General features: G+C 44.7%; 1 protein-coding gene across 2 annotated transcripts in view; it reads right to left on the bottom strand.

The window, feature by feature from the left end:
• Positions 1-6,920: 6,920 nt before the first annotated feature.
• Positions 6,921-20,641, bottom strand: part of P2RX5 (purinergic receptor P2X 5) — a 516,750-nt gene continuing 503,029 nt past the window's right edge. For both annotated transcript variants that reach the window (XM_086955030.1, XM_086955029.1), the window contains one exon: positions 6,921-7,563. In XM_086955030.1, the coding sequence (XP_086811156.1) occupies positions 7,455-7,563 (109 nt within the window). In that variant the 3' untranslated portion in view covers positions 6,921-7,454. The remainder of the gene's footprint in view (positions 7,564-20,641) is intronic.

Raw genomic sequence — 20,641 nt, forward strand, 5'->3', positions numbered from 1 at the left:
TGGCTTTTCATGGCAAGCTTGCTATGCAAGATAATGCCAAGGTTTCGGGCATGGTTTGTCGGCGTGAGTGAGGGTCCTAGTTCAAAAAGCTACTAGAAGTCGTGCAATCTGTAGGTGTCCTTCCTGTAGATCAGCACTTCCATTTTGTCTGTGTTGAGTTTTAGGGAGTTAACTTTCAATCAGTCAGTGACGCCCGTCATGCGCCTGCAAAAGTTGGTTGTTGTGCTGGAAGGGTCTTCTGATAGCGATAGGAGGAGCTGGGTGGTAGTGGGCTGGGGTTCAAAGTTGATGTAGATGGTGGAGATCTGGTTGTGGGATAAGTCTCCCAGGGTGTCGCAGAGGCTCAAGGGCTGGAGAACTCTGCGATTTTGAAAAGTGTTTTGCTGTGTTTAGAACTGGATTCATGCGGCCGGCTACGGTGCTCCTTTTAGTCTTTTTCAGGAGTTGTTGATATTGGTTGAGGGATGTTTTTAAGGTGGCTCAGTCTGTGGACTCTTTGCTGGTGAGCCATTTCATTTCTAGTTGCTTGCAGTTCCATTTAGTGGTTCTCAGTTCCGTGGTGTACCAGCTGGCCTGTTTGGTGTACCAGTTGGCCTGTTTGGTGAATCTCTTGAGTTTGGCGGATTTGACTGGGGCAACTCTGTCAGCGGAATTGATGATCGAGGTGGAGAAGTTCTTGACAGCCTGTTCTATGTTGATTGCGGTGGCATCGTGGGATATTTTGAGGGCGTCGGTCCACTGGTTCTCTGATACTTCGTTCCAGGTGCAGTGTGAGGTGCTGGGAGGCTTGATGGGGGTGCTGTGGGATACTGAGGTGGTAAAGTGGAAGATGGCGTGGTCCGTCCAGGTAAACTTGGTGACATGACTGTACTTGACTCTGTCGCTGGTCATGATGATGGGGTTGACTGTGTGTCCTGCGTTGTGTGTAGGGTTGGGGGCTAGTTGGGTGAGGCCGATGTTCATGCTTTTGAGGGGGTGGGCGCTATTGGTGTTGTTGAGGTGAAAATTGAGGTGTCCGAGTAAGATGTAGTGTTTGGAGTCAATGGTAAGTGGGTGATGGATCCAGGGATGGCATCGCAGAAACTGAACTAAAAAAACTGAAAGTGTTTTATAAGGGACACACTTTCCACATGCCCTCACGGTGCAAATACAATTTGTTTTCACTTTTCCTTGCAGTAATAATTCTTCAAATGTAACACTGAAGCATCACTTTCATGTTATTACAATCTGCTCATTGTGACTGTACACTGTAAATATAAATGTTAATACAAATTAACAAATCGTCAATCTTCTTCATCTTCTTGACTTTATTCTCATCAAATCAATCTTGTGATCTTCATAACGTTGAAGACATGCCATACAAGAAGTTCATGACATCTTCATGACTCCAATACATTTTGGTTGCATAACCTTCTTCGGGGAATACTACACATATATAATAGAAAAATATTTGTATCTAAAAATTGACTGCTAAATACAGTTAGAATTCAATATTTTAGGGGTAGGGATAGACCCGAACTCACCACGGTTGTGGTGTTTATTGTTTAACATGCTCACCGAGCAGTGAATCCAACAGTGCGCCAAAACATCGTGTGTGTATAATCATACAGTGTGAGTCCAACAAAACCCACAAGCTAGTGTCCTACAATAGGTATCTGATAAACCATATCTAATAAACCATTCAGCACTCACCTAATGTATGCCAAAAAACATGACACCTAAAAAATAATAAACAATAAACAAGTCCCAATTAATTACATGCCACATGATTACATGTAGCAAAATATATGATAAAGCCACTTCTAATTACCTACTTTAATCACCAGCTCGCAACTCCTGACTGCATATATTCCAAAGTGCTTCCAGCCTTCAATATCGATAACGCTGATTCTAAAAATGAACGTGAAACAATTTTTGAGCCGCTACTGTACTCATTATGCTGTTGGTAATGTAAAAAATCTGCTAGAATACCAAACATAAATACCTTCTCTGTAAACTCCACCCGTTCTTCTCTGCTAACTTCTCAACGATAGCCGCGTGCGTGCGCACTCAAATTACAGACGCCTGGAGTCTCGCTACTTAATCATGCTGGATACTTCCGTATTACGAACGTGCTGGTAATGAAGCTAGAGAGTGGACTGGAAACACCATAGCTCTCCGTGAATAATACGCTATAGCAATGTATTATGGGTTTTTGAACAATCAAGCTTTAAGCGCTAACAACAGTCCTTCTGACACCTCAAAATCCACCCTCTCTCACTTATAAAAGGTCATGCAACATACAAGATTAAAGAATAGGAAAAAAGAAAAAATAAATAAAAAGTGAAGAAAAATAAGAGTTATAAATGTAATTACTCCTCTAAATAAACCCTGTACTCTATGTAACCATGCCTAAAACTGTCAACGCTACCTGTGTACTGCATGTGTATACACCATGCTTAGAATTCAGTGCCTTATTAGGTTCACACCTCATGCTCAGGAAAAACAACATCATTCATAATGTACATAAATCAATTACAATGTATACAATTAATATGCAATTCTCATAAAAAACAAAGCCTAGACCACCATATCAACTGCCCATGCGGGTTGGTATTTGTAGGACGCACGACTAGAAAGGTAAAAATCCGTATGACGGAGATCAAAAGCATGATCAGAACTGCAAATACCAAATCATGTTTAGCGGCACACTGGGGTGAAAAGCAACACACCATACCACAATTACGTTTCACAATTCTGGAAAAGGTGGTGGAGTCTTAAAATGTTGATGTCATCTGACATTTATCACAGAGATTTGGATTCGACATTTAAATACACTTGTGCCTTGTGGGTTGAATGACAAGATTGCGATGCTTTGTTTTTTATGAGAATTGCATATCAATTGTATACATTGTAATTGATTTACGTACGTTATGAATGATGTTGTTTTTCCTGAGCATGTATGTATGTATGTATTGCACATTTGTATAGCGCAAGCTGTCACCCAAAGGGTATCCTGGCGCTTTGACTCTACTGAACCAGATACACAATCACACCGTACACTGTCCTAGGGAAGAGGTAGGTCTTCAAGCCCCTTTTAAAAGATGGAAATACCCTTATACTCCTCAAAGACAGGCTGAGGGAGTTCCAGAGTTTGGCGGCTGCGTATCCAAAGGAGCGGCCACCCATCCGTAGCCTCTGGATTCTCGGGACCACCACCAAACATGCCGAGGAGGAGCGTAATGGTCTCGCTGAATGGTACCACAAAAAAAGTTTCTGCAGCATGACTGGTCCTTGATCGTGCAAAGCCTTAAAGACCAGGCAGGATGCTTCAAAGCAGATTCGCTGCTGAACTGGTAACCAGTGAAGGTCTTTTAGCGCAAGGGAGGAGGAAGCTGCGCGCGGCCTAGAAAGAGCCAGCTTCGCTGCCATGTTTTGAATACGCTGCAGCTTGCTAATCAAAGTGCTGGGTGCCCCCAGAAGCAGTGTGTTGCAGTAATCAATCCTGCTAAGGATAATACCACGCACCACCTCTGGCCTGGCCTGAGCTGGGAGCAGGGGAAGAATTTTACGCAGAGTGCGGAGTAGCATCATGCAAGTGGAAATGGTTTTGTTAACAAAACCATTGAGCTGTAAATTAGGGCCGAACATAACTCCAAGGTTGCGAGCAGAGTCCGCCGCCACCACTGTGCCCAAGGAGGATGAAGGCCAAAAATCTGCCGGTAGAGGACACGGGGTACGGTCAGATGAACAATACAGTACCTCGGTCTTTGAACCATTAAACTGGAGAGAATTGTTTCTCAACCAGTCTGCAGTGGCAGTCATGCATCGGTGGAAAGTCTCCTTGGACACAGTGTCTTCTCCTTCAAGGGAGAAGATAAACTGGGTGTCATCAGTGTAGTTAATCACAGAGATGCAGAAGGACTTAATCAAACTAATCAGGGGACGGAGGTGCAAATTAAATAAAATGGGACTAATCGCTGACTCTGGGGGCACACCCTGCCCTACTCTCCTGATGCCTGACCTGAAAGGCGGTAGAGCCACCACCTGGTGTCTATTCTGAAGATATGAGATTAGCCAATCCAGTGCCAGTCCCGCTACCCCAATGTCCTCCAGTGCTGAATTTTAAGTGTGGTGTATACACATGCAGTACACAGGTAGTTTTGACAGTTTTAGGCATGGTTACATAGAGTACAGGGTTTATTTGGAGGAGTAATTAAATTTATAACTCTTATTTTCCGTCAATTTTTATTTATTTTTAATTTTTCCTATTCTTTTATCTTGTACGTTTCATGACCTTTTATTAGTGAGAGAGGGTGGATTTTGAGGTGTCAGTTATCGATTAAATCTTGATTGTTCAAAAACCCATAATACATTGCTAGGGCGTATTATTCACGGAGAGCTATGGTGTTTCCAGTTAGCTCTCTAGCTTCATTACCAGCACATTTGTAATACGAAAGTATCCAGCGTGGTTAAGTAGCAAGACTCCAGGCGTCGGTAATTTGAGTGCGCACGCACGCGGCTATCGTTGAGGACTAAGCTGAGAAGAACATGTGGAGTTTACAGAGGAGGTATTTAGGTTTGGTATTCTAGCAGATTTTTTACATTACAAACAGCAAAATGAGTACAGTAGTGGCTCAAAAATTGTTTCATGTTAATTTTTAGAATCAGCGCTATCGATATTGCAGGCTTGAAGCACTTTGAAATATGTGCAGTTGGGAGTTGCGAGCTGGTGATTAAAGTAGGTAATTAGAGGTGGCTTTATCATATATTTTGCTACATGTAATCATGTGGCGTGTAATTAATTGGGACTTGTTTATTGTTTATTATTTTTTAGATGTCATGTTTTTTGCCATACAATAGGTGAGTGCTGAATGGTTTATTAGATATGGTTTTTCAGATACCTATTGTAGGACACTAGCTTTTGGGTTTTGTTGGACTCACACTGTATGATTATACACACACAATGTTTTGGCGCACTGTTGGATTCACTGCTCGGTGAGTATGTTCAACAATGAACACCACAACCGTGGTGTGTTCGGGTCTATCCCTATCCCTAAAATATTGCATTCTAACTGTATTTAGCAGTCAATTTTTAGATACAAATATGTTTCTATTATAAATGTGTAGTATTCCCCGAAGAAGGTTATTCAACCAAAATGTATTGGAGTCATGAAGATGTCATGAACTTCTTGTATGGCATGTCTTCAACGTTATGAAGATCACAAGATTGATTTGATGAGAGAATAAAGTCAAGAAGATCAAGAAGATTGACGATTCGTTAATTTGTGTTAACATTCGTATTTACCATGTATAGTCGCAATGAGCAGATTGTAATAACATGAGAGTGATGTTTCAGTGTTACATTTGAAGAATTATTACTGCAAGGAAAAGTGAAAAAGATTTGTATTTGCACCGTCAGGGCATGTGGAAAGTGTGTCCCTTATAAAACAGTTTCTGTTTTTTTTAGTTTAGTTTAGTACCCGACAGGAGTTAGTCAGGATTAGGGACTGCACCTGATCATTTGCTTACTTTTGAAAAACGTTTTCTAAAAATTGGAGTGCAGGATATCATCTTTGTTTATCGCAGAAACAGAGACATGTTTCTAGAGGTCTATAGGTGCTTTTGCTGTCGGTTTGGAGTTGGAAATTGAGGTGTTCCATAATCGGTGTGGTGTCTCCCGCAGCAGTAGTGCAGTGAATGGTTTCTTTGTGGATGATGGTGTATGTTGATCTGTGTATGTTGATGCAGTCCCGGTGTGCTATCTTGTAGCTGTCTGGAGTTTCTGATGCAATGCTGGGCATGGATTTGGATTTGAGCCAGGCCTTGGTGAGGAAGATGACATCCGGGTTAGGGAGGTGATGGTGTCACAGATCTCGGTGGTGTGCTTACAGAGAGATCGTGCTTTTAGCAGGAGGCAGTGGAGCTGTTCAGAAGCAGTCATGGTCGACGAGGTGGTGGTCATTGTGCATGCGGGTGCTTCGGTGTTGTAGGCAAAAGGACAGTGCCTGCAGGTAAATGGTTCTACTGTAGTAGAGAGATGTGGCAGAAGTTGTTGTTGCGGAGTCTGTGGTCCATGGGCTCAGTGGTGGTGTATCTTCGAGTGGCGGGAGAGCCAGGGTTTCTTGCACTGAGCACAGTCCAGGCGTGGATGGGTGCAGAGAAGCTTGTCTGTGGCTTGGCAGTGCTATGGCCTCAATTAAGTAGGTCCTGGGAAGAGGAAGGGGCGCTGAGGAGGGGGCCAACAGCTCGGAAGTGGGAGGGAAATGGCAGGAAAAACAGCAAGAGAGCGAAGAACAGTGCAAATACAATAAGGAGGAAAAACAACAAAAAATAAAATACAAATATGGGAAGTATGAAAATAAAGCTGACAGTGGATAATACAAGCTATACAAAACAAAACAATATAGCATTTAGAGGTAAGTAACGAACGGCTGTTCGTGCAGCAGGAGGGGGAACTGGTATGCACCAGTATTTAATATGTACTTTGAATACATGGTCATACGTGCACACGTGTAACCTGATGAAAATGTGAATAAAAAGAATGCATGTTTACCTATGCAAATGCAACTTGAAGTGCAACTGTAAACTTGAACTAAGAATACATGCTTACATGTTTAAACTGAACATTAGTGCACACGTATACTCGTCTCTAGCCTCTACAGTGAATACATTTCATTATTGCATTTCAGTGCTTCAAACACATTAACGAAGTTAAGGCACACAGTGAGTATAATGTCAAATGGGAGTATATAATTTCATTTCTGTGACAAGTAAGGGTGGAGTCTAAATTGCGCTGCTCCAAGCAGAAGAAATATCTTTGAATAATAAACATCCATTCATTCATAGCCCTATTTTTTCAGTCACTTGGCACAACGTCTCCTGCCTGAAGGCTAGTGTGACTGGTTACACAGGATGGTTCATTCACAATCAAAAAGGTGTGGGTGATTCACAGCTTTTTATTCACATTTTGACTTCCCCTGAGAACTAACAGCAACGACTCAAAATGAATTTATACTTTGTATATGGGGAAATTGCAGAGAGACAGGCTACATATTTTCAGATCACAGCAGCCCCAGCGTCGCTTCATTCAGCCGCAGAAACCAGGTTTCCAGGCTTTTCATTTGGCAGCCATTTTAGAGTATAATAGCTCGCCTCGATTAGGAAGATACGGTTAGATGGCATTCTGGCTGTTTTAAAATGAAATAAAGGTTCATTTGAGTAGCTTTGCCAACATAAAATATCGATAGTACAGTCCTCAAGAAAGGCGCAGAACCGTCAGCTCTACAGCTTCATATTCATAGAATGTCTTAGAGTTGGCAAGTCTGGTGCAATAACAGCTTCCAAAAACAACATGGCGCAATGCATTGGGTGCGAAGAATGCCTAAGCGGACTTTACGTTGCTAGTGGTCTTCTAGATCTCCTCAAGGTCTGTATGGTTTGCACGTGAGCATTTCCTTTAGTTCACAACTCCGCTAGGTCTCCACGCTGTGTGCCTGTTTTGGTTGCACCATGGCCTGCTGGGCTTCCGGGTTCTGAAGGCCGTTGGCTTTCCCATCTACTGCTCGGTTCTTTTTAGATACTCTGTGGGAATAGAAATAAAAAAGTCAGTCCAGCGTGCATGGTATCTCAAGCAAAACTGACCTGATGCCATCTGATCAAGCAAGCTAAGATAAATTGAGAGTTTGGGCTACCAGTAGGGTTGCTACCTGACTGGTCTTCTATTGGCACCAATGTATCTGAATTTCATAGCTGGTATAAAAGTAAGCGAAATCACTAAAGTCGGATTTCTTAGACCTTATCTGTACATACTTCAAACAACTAATATGAATGGAAGGCACTTCTTTTAAATGTGTTCTAGAGCTGCATTAATGATCTCTGACTAATAGTTAACGTAGAGAAAAGCAGAAAAGTCATGTTAGAAATGAACACATACAATTTAGTATCATGTTCGGGCCTTTGCAGATTTTTAAAACAGCAACAAAGGGCTGGTATTTTTCTCATGGAAAGGTGGTAACCCTAGATAATGGCTGCGCATTATTTTTAGGCACCTAAATGAATGTGGTGTGCCCATCACTACTCCTTGTAGCCCCAAAAGTTTAAATTACACAAGTGATTAAATGTGCTTATCAGCTATAACATTTTTCTCTTTCCGCAGGCAGGAGGTCATAAAACCCCATTTCATTATGTTGACTTTGGTAGAAGAAAAGCTATATGTTGAAAATATACAACTGAGGCATAGAGGTACAGTCCCTGTGCTCCTATGCGAGTCTTATGGCAAGTAATTGGAGCAGCGTAAATAATTCTCAACCTTTACACATCACAAATACATACCATGACATGCCATGAAAGTGCACTTAGCACATTTTCCTGTTTGACTTAACGACATTACTACAAAAAAGTGTTGCACTTGACATCATTATTGAAGTACATTCACTGTAAAACGAAAGAATTCATACATAAGCGCTGTGAGCCTTAACCCTATTAAATTAGATATTCTTGGGAGATTTGATGAGTAAAGCATCCTCACCTATTTAGAATGTGTTTACTTTAAGATGATAATGATTTATGTAAAGTGTACCCTACTGTTTCATATATTTCATATAAAATGTAGTTTTTAGCCATATTTATACATGCAGATTAAAGATTTTACTGTATGCCACATGCAATATGAATCTAATGTACTGACAAGTTCATTTTAATTTGTGTTTGAAAGTGCATACACATATTAAAAGTGCACCATTTATTTAACACTCGCCTTACTAGGCCTGTTCTCCATTCTTCGTAAAATACTGTTTTCCATTTCAGCTTGCATGACTTTTCCCTTGCAGGTGCGTTAGCATAGATTATTAGTTTGAGAATAGATTCAACACTGTACTAGCAATAGAGTGTAAACCTGAGAAGAAGACCTTACAAAACGGACATGGAGAGCTAGAGCATTAACTCAAGAGTCCTATTTAGCATTATTGCAACAGGACTTGGTTGAGCAAGGACAATGCCTATTCCGTGTTCAGTGTGGGACACTTCGTGAATGGTGCAGCTTTCAGCATGAGAATGGAAAAGAACAATGGAACGCCTCATGATACGAACAGAGGGGTGGTATCTGAGAGAACTGGGTGTAAATAACTTGTGTCTACACTCTCTGAAACAGCTGCCACTTTTCCCTGAGAGGTTTAGACCTCTATATTTATTCCCTTTCATTCTTTGCTGAGGCTAACACTCAAATTCATAAGATAAATGTGGGGAGGGTCAAAAAGGGCTATATTTAACGACCAAGACCACTCACGCCCTAATAATATCTATCAAAACACGTAAAAGTGGCCTGGTCAGGAAACTGTTAGTGTGCCGCAACTGAACTATATCCCCAAGGCCATTAGTAGCACTAGAAGTGATGACCCAGGTCTGGTAAAGAAATTCCCATCAGCCCACCCATTTGGTGGAATGTCGTCATGTGGGAGATGTCACCAATCCAAATCACAGACAGTGCACCTAGTCATGGTGCAGAGATGGATTATCATGATGTGAGTTCAGACCACTGGGCTTCACCGGTGATGCTAATGGGGTGCAGTGCAAGTGGAAAAAATTTTAAAGTGAAAAACGTGAGGATAAAATTGACTCCAAGAACCAAAATTTAATTTTAATCAGTATGGCGCTAGGGTCAAGATTAAAAATTGCCAAAATAGTTTGAAATAATAACTATATATAGGCAAAGTGAGTGGAGGTCGACATGTTTCAGCTGTACTGACTATTGGTCTTAGCTTTCTTCAGGACCATTGGGAAACTGCGACTGCAAATCAAAGTGACTATTCACACTATGTATATTGGATAATACTGGAGGAAGTCCAGAACTTTCTGTATCTCCTAAAAAAGAGAGGCATAAGCATGAATCAAAAACATGTAGTGTACAACAGAATTAGGGAAACAAGAACAAGTTGCTAAGCACACGAACAGTGCGGTGGAGACAGTCTCTCCCCGCTAGTAAAACTAATGATTAGATCCTGACTGTATTTAATCCGTGTATATAATCACGCATATGAGAATAAGTGTAATGACTTACCCAGCATTGTGTGGGAATACGCCTCACCTCAACCGGTACCCACTCGGGAAAAAGGAGGCCCCGCTCTAGTTAGGATGGAAATGAAGAAAAGAGCCTCTGAGAAATAGCAGAGGGACTAAAACCAAAATTATTGACATTCCCACAATTCTCCTAACAAAACCTAGCTATATACAGAAAAAAGACTCAACCTAATGTAAAGCAAATGGCCAGAACTTTGCAGGAAATAGTTAACCAGGGTCTAAGAGTAGAACCACTACTTAGAGAACTCCTTATGGCGTTAAGATGACTTAAAAAAGAGACTAACACTAAAGGAGGGACATCAAGAGGTGTTGCCCTACCTGTCCGTCGGTACCTCGACACCAGCGTCCGAGAGGGAATGGAGGTACCGACTCTTGGCGCGCGTGTCTATTTATATCCGAGCTGATTAGGCAATTAGCTGCAGCTGTGTCGGATATTGTGGAAAAACGTCTCGGTAACAAGATGCCCAAGCTGTTGTGCGCATGCGCTAAGCATCACGGCTGGAATGCGCATGTGTAGACTGAAAGTTTGTTATTGTTAAACTGCGCATGCGCTATAGAATCTGCTAGAGTGTACTGCGCAGGCGCTGGTATTAGGTCACTAGCTTTTGATGCCGATCACAGTGCGCATGTGTTCTAAACTGCTCTTTGTTGTAGCGTGTGATATCGGACCAAAATTAGTGCCGCAATTATGATAAAAGGAGCGCTACTGGCGGATAATTGCATTAAAATGCAAAAAGTGGCCAAAAAACAAATATCGTATTAACGCGATGCAGCATCAAGTGCTTGAAAAAAGACGAAAATGTGGTCAATTTCAAGTTTGTTATTATCAAATTGCGCATGCGCTGGAGGATCTAGTTGAAAGAACAGCGCATGTGCTGATGTCAGATCACTAGAGCCAATATAGGAATCAGTGCGCCTAGTGTTAAGACTTCAGACTAATTATTATGTGCAATAATTGACCCAAAATTGGGGCAACAGTATGTATACTTCTGATGACTACAGGTAATGACCATAATTAGACTAGATGTACTAAACAAAGCAGATATAGGTGTGGAGCGCTGCACCAAGGACAGAATGACATGATTAGTTAAAGATGAAGTATCTGGGATGACAACAGGGATGATTACAAGGTCCCAGTTGAATTAATGTAATGAAGAAATGACAAGAAACCAGGACTTGTTGATTACAGCGATGTCCATGGTATGTCATCATTTAAGCCTTGAATGTGACTCTTCAAAAGGAAAATCCATTTCTGCTCCTTCTTGAACAGGAATTTGGACACGTCACTGATGTGAGATGGAATAAATGGCTGTTCGAGAATGACCCATTTCATTTCATCAGCAGTATGTCTTTGATCTAAAAAGTGATTTGTTAATTTAGTGGCCTGTTTTCGACATCTGACAGTGCTCTTGTGCTCCCCTATTCTTGTTTTGATCTTACGGGTGGTGTAGCCGACATATCTAAGGGAACAGGGACAGGTTATCATATAGATGACATTGTCAGTGTTGCAATTAGTATGTTTTTTGAGTAACCATGTCCTACCTGTCCCTATGTCGACTGTAGTGGTTTTCTCAGTCTGGGGGCAGACACTACATGACCCACAGGGGTAATGGCCAGAGACCGGAAGAAGGTTCCATAGGGTTGTTGAGCTGTCAGTCCTGGTTGTCCTTGGTCTTGTATGGACAAGAGTGTCTCGAAGACTAGGTGCCCTTTTGAATGAAAACAATGGTAACGGAAGTTTTGCATCAGTACTATTCAAAATCGTCCAGTGTTTGCGAACCAGTTTTTGGACAGAGTTGGACATTGTGTTAAATGTACTGACAAATGTCAGGCGTTCAATCGGTGGTTTGGATGGGCGTCTTTCAATTAGTGCCTCGCGGTTGTTATTCGAGGCACGCTTCCATGCTTTGTTCACAAGATGCTTAGGGTAATGGCGTTCCTCTAAGTGAGCAGCTAGTATGGTTGCATGTTTATTGAATAATTCTCTGGATGAACAATTCCTCCTAACTCGGAGGAACTGGCCCACTGGGAGGTTCTCCCTCAGGGAACGTGGGTGATGACTACTAAATGACAGGAGTGAATTTCTCGTCATGGGTTTGGTAAATAACTCACTCTGAAGACTCCCATCTTCGGGAAAGATAGATAGATCAAGGAAGGGAAGTCTAGCATGACTATACTCAAGCGTGAATTTGAGATAGGGATTGCATCCATTGAGCCATGTATGAAAGGCCTGTACTTCAGGGATAGAGCCTCGCCACACCACCAGGACGTCATCTATATACCTCTTCCATAGCACCAGGTGGTCAAAAAATGGGTTGCTATGGTTGAGGATATGAGTCTGTTCCATTTGGTGTACATAAAGATTTGCCAGACTCGGGGCAAAGACACTCCCCATGGAGGTCCCAGAGATCTGTAGAAACAGTTGTTCTTCAAATTTGAAGTAGTTTTTTTTCATTGCCAGTTCTGCAAGAGATAGAATGAAATTAACTGGGGTTATACTGTCAAGATCTTCCATTGACAGAAGGCCTCTAATTGCATCCAGCGTATCCTGTTGTGGAATACAGGTGTAGAGTGATTCTACATCAAAACTGACCATTAGGTCAGTGTCCACGTTGTATTGTATAGTTGGTAATAGTCTGAGGACATCAGCTGTGTCCTCCAGATACGTGGGCATTTTCTTAACTAGAGGTCTAAGAAAATGATCTACAAAAGTGGAGAGTGGTTCCAAAAGGGAACCAATCCCCGAGATGATGGGACGGCCTGGCGGTGGTCTAGTGGCTTTGTGGATCTTAGGAAGGCAATAAAAACCTGGAGTAGTGGGTTTCTCTGTTACAAGGAATCTGGCTTCCTGGGGTGTAATCCACCCTTCCGTGTTTCCTTCGTCCACCAAAGTTTTGATTTCGGTAAGTAAACTCTGAGTGGGGTCTGTAGTTAGACGGCGATAAAATTTGTCATTATCCAGCTGTCTAAGACATTCCTGACGGTACTGTTCCAAATCCATGATAACAGTGGCTCCCCCTTTGTCCGCCGGTTTTATGATAATGGACGGATCTTGCGAGAGATTTTTGACCGCCTGCTGTTCAAGTTTGGAAAAATTGTGGAACGTACTGCGTTCAGTATTTTGCAGCTGTGAAATATCGTGTCTGACCGCTTGTTCGAAGGTGGTAACAAGGGAAGGAACTTGGTGACTCAAGGGAGTAAAGGTAGAAGGAGGACGTAGTCCTGTGTTCTTGACTGTGTCATCACCTGATTGAGATTCTTCAGTTCTGTCTTTGAAGAAAAAGTGAAGACGCACTTTACGGAAAAAAATTTCAAGTTCCGTTCTCAAAAGGAACGGGTCTCCTACATTAGTTGGCACGAAGCCCAGACCTCTCTCCAAGACTGACTGCTCAACTGAAGTAAGGATTCGAGAGCTAAGATTGACAACTAGACTCCTGTCGTCTCCGAGCTGTTGTTCTCTTGAGCTGCTCTCCTGCTCCGGGTGTTGGGGAACGTCTGATCGGCTTCCCAGTGGACAGTTTGTGGTCCTTTTCTTCTTCCCCTGTTCTGGCCCCGGCCACGCCCTAAAAAAGGCTGGTTAGGGAAGAACTGAGGAAAAGGAGTGTATGGATTCATTTGTGGCGGATGTGGTTGAAAACCCCATGGACCTGGTGGTTTGGATGGGCGTCTTTCAATTAATGCCTTGCGGTTGTTATTCGAGGCACGCTTCCATGCTTTGTTCACATGGACATCGCTGTAATCAACAAGTCCTGGTTTCTTGTCATTTCTTCATTACATTAATTCAACTGGGACCTTGTAATCATCCCTGTTGTCATCCCAGATACTTCATCTTTAACTAATCATGTCATTCTGTCCTTGGTGCAGCGCTCCACACCTATATCTGCTTTGTTTAGTACATCTAGTCTAATTATGGTCATTACCTGTAGTCATCAGAAGTATACATACTGTTGCCCCAATTTTGGGTCAATTATTGCACATAATAATTAGTCTGAAGTCTTAACACTAGGCGCACTGATTCCTATATTGGCTCTAGTGATCTGACATCAGCACATGCGCTGTTCTTTCAACTAGATCCTCCAGCGCATGCGCAATTTGATAATAACAAACTTGAAATTGACCACATTTTCGTCTTTTTTCAAGCCCTTGATGCTGCATCGCGTTAATACGATATTTGTTTTTTGGCCACTTTTTGCATTTTAATGCAATTATCCGCCAGTAGCGCTCCTTTTATCATAATTGCGGCACTAATTTTGGTCCGATATCACACGCTACAACAAAGAGCAGTTTAGAACACATGCACACTGTGATCGGCATCAAAAGCTAGTGACCTAATACCAGCGCCTGCGCAGTACACTCTAGCAGATTCTATAGCGCATGCGCAGTTTAACAATAACAAACTTTCAGTCTACACTTGCGCATTCCAGCCGTGATGCTTAGCGCATGCGCACAACAGCTTGGGCATCTTGTTACCGAGACGTTTTTCCACAATATCCGACACAGCTGCAGCTAATTGCCTAATCAGCTCGGATATAAATAGACACGCGCGCCAAGAGTCGGTACCTCCATTCCCTCTTGGACGCTGGTGTCGAGGTACCGACGGACAGGTAGGGCAACACCTCTTGATGTCCCTCCTTTAGTGTTAGTCTCTTTTTTAAGTCATCTTAACGCCATAAGGAGTTCTCTAAGTAGTGGTTCTACTCTTAGACCCTGGTTAACTATTTCCTGCAAAGTTCTGGCCATTTGCTTTACATTAGGTTGAGTCTTTTTTCTGTATATAGCTAGGTTTTGTTAGGAGAATTTTGGGAATGTCAATAATTTTGGTTTTAGTCCCTCTGCTATTTCTCAAAGGCTCTTTTCTTCATTTCCATCCTAACTAGAGCGGGCCTCCTTTTTCCCGAGTGGGTACCGGTTGAGGTGAGGCGTATTCCCACACAATGCTGGGTAAGTCATTACACTTATTCTCATATGCGTGATTATATACACGGATTAAATACAGTCAGGATCTAATCATTAGTTTTACTAGCGGGGAGAGACTGTCTCCACCGCACTGTTCGTGTGCTTAGCAACTTGTTCTTGTTTCCCTAATTCTGTTGTACACTACATGTTTTTGATTCATGCTTATGCCTCTCTTTTTTAGGAGATACAGAAAGTTCTGGACTTCCTCCAGTATTCATCTGGGCTCAGAGGAACTGGTAGGACTTATCCAATATACATAGTGTGAATAGTCACTTTGATTTGCAGTCGCAGTTTCCCAATGGTCCTGAAGAAAGCTAAGACCAATAGTCAGTACAGCTGAAACATGTCGACCTCCACTCACTTTGCCTATATATAGTTATTATTTCAAACTATTTTGGCAATTTTTAATCTTGACCCTAGCGCCATACTGATTAAAATTAAATTTTGGTTCTTGGAGTCAATTTTATCCTCACGTTTTTCACTTTAAAATTTTTTCCACTTGCACTGCACCCCATTAGCATCACCAGTGAAGCCCATTGGTCTGAACTCACATCATGATAATCCATCTCTGCACCATGACTAGGTGCACTGTCTGAGATTTGGATTGGTGACATCTCCCACATGACGACATTCCACCAAATGGGTGGGCTGATGGGAATTTCTTTACCAGACCTGGGTCATCACTTCTAGTGCTACTAATGGCCTTGGGGATATAGTTCAGTTGCGGCACACTAACAGTTTCCTGACCAGGCCACTTTTACGTGTTTTGATAACACTCAAATTCCCCTGACCGAGCTTCTGAGATGATGACATTTTCCCTTACTTCCGGTACTTCTCTCATTCCTTTACTTGTCATTGCCATTTTCCTGAATTATTAGATCTCTTTAGACTATTGAACCATCCATTTAGTTTGGACTGTAACCTGGATGATTCTAGATTTTACTTACTTACTTACTTATGCACCAGATCCTGTTATTGATGTTTTATACTGCTGGGACTGAACTTCTGGTTGGCCTTATACTGGTACCCCTAAACTCCTTTAAGAGGTTGGGTTTTCCAGTTGTTATTCTGTGTCTTATAGACTCAGCCAGGCTAGAGCTGGATTCAGGGGCATCAGTTATGCTGGTACTCCTTGATCTTTCCACTGCATTTGATACGGTTGACCACTCCATTCTGATCCAGCGCCTCAAGGACGTGGGGATCGAGGGCACAGCTTTGCAATGGCTTAAGTCTTTTCTTCATAAGTGGCACTCAACCACATCAATACAATAGCAAGACCCTATGGTGTGGGGTCCCTCAGGGCTCGGCCCTGAGTCCACTGCTCTTCAACATTTATTTGGCCCCTTTATTTTCATTGATTGCCAACTGGGGGTGAAGGCGATTTCCTACTCCTATGATACCCAGCTGGTATTCCCTTTTAAAGATTTGTCCAGTGCCATGAACTGGACAAATCTTTAAAAGGGAATACCAGCTGGGTATCATAGGAGTAGGAAATCGCCTTCACCCCCAGTTGGCAAAGAAGAAAAAAAAAAAAGATTTGTCCAGTGCCTCTTTCGAGAATTTTAAAAGCTGCTTAAAAGATATAGCACAATGGATGAACAACATCAGACTCAAGCTGAATGCCGACAAAACTGAGGTGCTGCTCTTCGGTAACAGCAAACCCCCTGCCGCAGACCTTTGGTGGCCTGAGGAAATGGGCTGCCCTCCCACTCCTGTAGGCTGCGCAAAAAGCCTGGGTGTAAAGTGGCAGACGAACCTATCATTTTTGGCCCAAATACAACAAGTGACAGGGGCATGCTTTGGCAGTCTAAGAAACCTGCGCAAAATTCTACATCTTTTGCCAGAAAACCGTCGCAGGTCTGTGGTCCATGCCACAGTAACCTCCCGTCTGGATTACGCGAATGGCCTGTTTTTGGGACTCCCTGCGTACCAGATAAAGAAATGCAAATACAGAATGTGGCTGCGAGATTGATTAAACACGACCCATTCAAGCAGCATATCCGTCCGCATTTCAAGGAACTGCATTGGCTGCCGGTCAATAATAGAAATAAATTTAAGGCCCTAAAACCTAGCCTTTCTGGCAGTCCACGGATCCTGCCCGTGCTATTGGAAGCAGAGGCTTGGCGCATATAAGCAGCCTTGCTCTCTCCGCTCCAGTTCCTACAACCTGCGATGCACCCCACGAGTTAAGAAAGCTCGGCTAGGGGGCAGATCCTTTTCGCTTAAGGCTGCCATGCTTTGGAATGCCTTGCCAAATGCTTTGCGACAAATCACCTCTGAAACCATTTTTAGGAGGGCAGCCAAAACCTGGCTTTTTAACCAGGAGTAATCCCTTGGACTCTCTGTGTAACGCAGGAAGCCTGACACACCCCCAGTTGCTACAGCGCCGGGACACCTCTTAGGAGGTAGCTGTTCATGCTCTAGAATTGTCGGTATTATTATTATTATAGCAAGGGGCTATAATCGTGCCCCTTCTTGATTCCTAACTTGTAATAAACCTTCTTAACTATAGCCACTGATTTTTTTTTTTTTTTTTTTTAAATATATTTTTATTGCAGGAATCAGTAAATCAGTACAGTAACGACCAGCATGGTATCATAAGCAATAGTAACAGAATAAAGCCCTCTGGCCCCCCTCCATAGAGTCTGTACACAGCCAACCAGCCCACAACCCTGGGGTCGGGCGGCGAATTGCAATGGGGGTCAGTAGGATGCTGGAGCTGGTCCGGATAATGCACTGTCCGTCGTCTGCTTTTCCAAATAAGCCTAAAACCCCCAAAATAAACCCCATCCCCATAACTGTCTACTAACTAAGAGAACCCCCCCCCCCCCCCACCACCAGCGCCGGGGAGCTATCAACATAGGATCTGCTATCGGACCCACGGGGAAGGCAATAGGACTGTCAGTACTAATGTTCACCGGGACTCGGGGCGAGTCGCTTCTTCACTTTCAGAATCGCTAGGGGCACTATAATCTCTGAGGGCCTGCACCAACATTTCCCACTCCAACGCGGCCTCCTGCGCCTTCTCATTACCCTGCCTCCAAGCCAGTTGATATCTCAGTGCGCTCTCTCCCGCCGCCCACTTCAAAAGCTCACTGTGCCATCTGCTGCCCGCCGGACCAGCTCGTGCCTTCCAGTTCCTAGTCACCTCTCGTTTAGCAAGGAGGAGCCCCAGGTCGATAAACTTACTAGAAATTTTATTCCTGGGGGTATGGGGAAACCAGTGTAGGAGCCCCACCGCCGCATCCAATGATAAGAGCCTCCCTGTCACCTCCTCCAGGGTCGTCGCTACCTCCTGCCAGTAGGATGTCAGTCCTGGACAGGCCCATAACATGTGTAGGAGGTCCGCTTCCTGAGCCGGGCATCTAGGGCATTCCGCCGAGGCCGTGGCAAAATAACGCCTGACTTTCACCGGGGTCAGGTACGCTCTATGGAGAACATAATAGTGGACCAGTTGGAAACGGGCGTTGCGTGTGCCCTTCCAGGCCCGTCTCACCAACTGGGACCAGGTCGTTTCCGGGATCTCCCTACCAATGTCCTCCTCCCAGCGGGTCCTCAAAGTGGTGAGAGGAGCCAATCCCTCGGTAATCAACCTGCCGTATAGGCAAGTGACCGCCTTCACCGTGCCCGCCGACATCATTACGTACTGGCACACCTGAGATAAGTTCTCCCAGTGTGCCTGGATCGCTCGTACAATGGCCGAGTGCAGCAGAAAGTCACCTCGGGAGATCCCGAAGCGGTCAATAAGATCCTGAAAGGACAAGAGCGCGCCGTCCTCGTACAGATCACCTACGAGCTGTAAACCGGAATCCTCCCAGGCCGCCAAACGTGACCAATCCCCTCCGTGGGGGAGGGCCGTCAGCATCCCCAACGGTATTTCAGGCGCATATGGCGTTCTCAGTTGGCCTCGGGCGTGGGCCCGATTCCAACACAGGCGGACAGTCCGCTCCTCCATCGACAAGTCCCGCAGGACTAAACGTTGTCGCAGCGCTATAAAGGAGAGAACATGCCTGGCCATACCTGTCCCTCTTCCGTCTTCCGGGCCCCGGAATTCCCTGGCGATCTCCTGGGTGAAGGTCTGGAGCTGTGCCGCCAGATAATACTTTTCGAAGTCCGGCACAGCGAGCCCCCCCTCGTCTTTCGGCCTCATCAAGGTATTGAGGGCCACCCGCCGCCGGCCCGTTCCCCAAAGGAATCCGACCACCATAGAGCGTAATCGACGGAACGTGGCCGGTGGGACCCAGATCGGCAAAGTCCGGAAGTAGTACAATAACCGGGGAAGCGCCACCATTTTGAGCAGGGCGATACGTCCCGCCACTGAGAGCGGCAGCGTGGCCCAAAAGTCCATGCAACCTCGGAGTGCTCGAATGCAGCGGGTGATGTTTCCATCTAGGAGGTCGGGTTGTTCGTGGTAAACGAATACCCCAAGGTACTTAAAACAATCGGGCTCCCATCTAATCTCCCTACTCAGCGCAGGGGCGGGGGTACCCCTGCGTACCGGAAAAAGACAGGTCTTAGACCAATTCACTCGGAGGCCCGAGACCTCTCCGAACTCCGTGAGCGCTAATTCCGCTCCCCGTAAAGCGTCGACCGGGTCCTCTAGGAAGAGCAACAGGTCGTCCGCATAAAGCGAGACATAATGCGGGCCCGCAGACGACCATAAGCCCGTATAGTGGGCTCCCGAGCGAAGGTGCAGCGCCAGTGGTTCCACTGCCAGCGCAAAAAGAAGTGGGGACAAGGAGCACCCTTGCCGCGTGCCTCGTTCCACCGGATACCGCGATGAAATCAATGGGCCCGCTCGGACCCTGGCCGAAGCGGAAGTATAAAGGACCGTGGTCCATCGGACAAATCCCTCCCCTAGGCCGAATCTCCGTAACACCGTGCAGAGGTAGTCCCACTCTAGGCTATCAAAAGCCTTCTCCAGGTCTACCGATAAGACTACCGGGGACGGGGCATCCACCAATGGTTCCCCTAACAAACGGAACAACCTACGAATATTCATAGTCGTGTTCCGCCGTGGGATGAAACCGGCCTGGTCCTCATGCACCAGAGAACTCATGTGTCCCAGAAGCCTCGAGGCCAAAATGCTGCTCAGTATTTTGTAGTCCACCGTCAACATCGATAGGGGACGGTAGGACCCCGGGTCGGATGAGTCTCGGCCCGGTTTGAGGAGAGGAACCACCAGCGCCTCACACATCGAGCTCGGGAGTCGCCCCAGCCTCTTCGCCTCCCTGTAGACCACCAGTAATCGAGGGGCTAGTAGGTCAGCGTAAGCTGCATAAAACTCCACTGGTAGGCCATCTAGGCCCGGGGTCTTGTTTCTCGCCATCCGTTTAATGGCCCCGCGGATCTCCCCTAATTCAATGTCGGAACCCAGAGTTTTCGCCACTTCCTGCTCCACCGTGCGGAGCTCCAGTGGGCGAAGGTAATTATCAAGCCGGTCTGGGTCACGTGCGGAGCGACTGCGGTATAAACATTCATAATAATGCCGGAAGCAACTAAGAATCTCCGGTTGGGTGCATACCTCGGTTCCGTCTGCTCCACGCATATTTGTCGTCGTTTGGGACTGGCGCGTAGGGTTGGCCAACCACGCCAACAACGCACTCGCCCTGTCCCCCTCCGCGATAGA

This window comes from Lissotriton vulgaris, chromosome 2_1 (assembly GCF_964263255.1).
Source record: "Lissotriton vulgaris chromosome 2_1, aLisVul1.2, whole genome shotgun sequence".
Lineage (NCBI taxonomy): Eukaryota > Metazoa > Chordata > Amphibia > Caudata > Salamandridae > Lissotriton > Lissotriton vulgaris.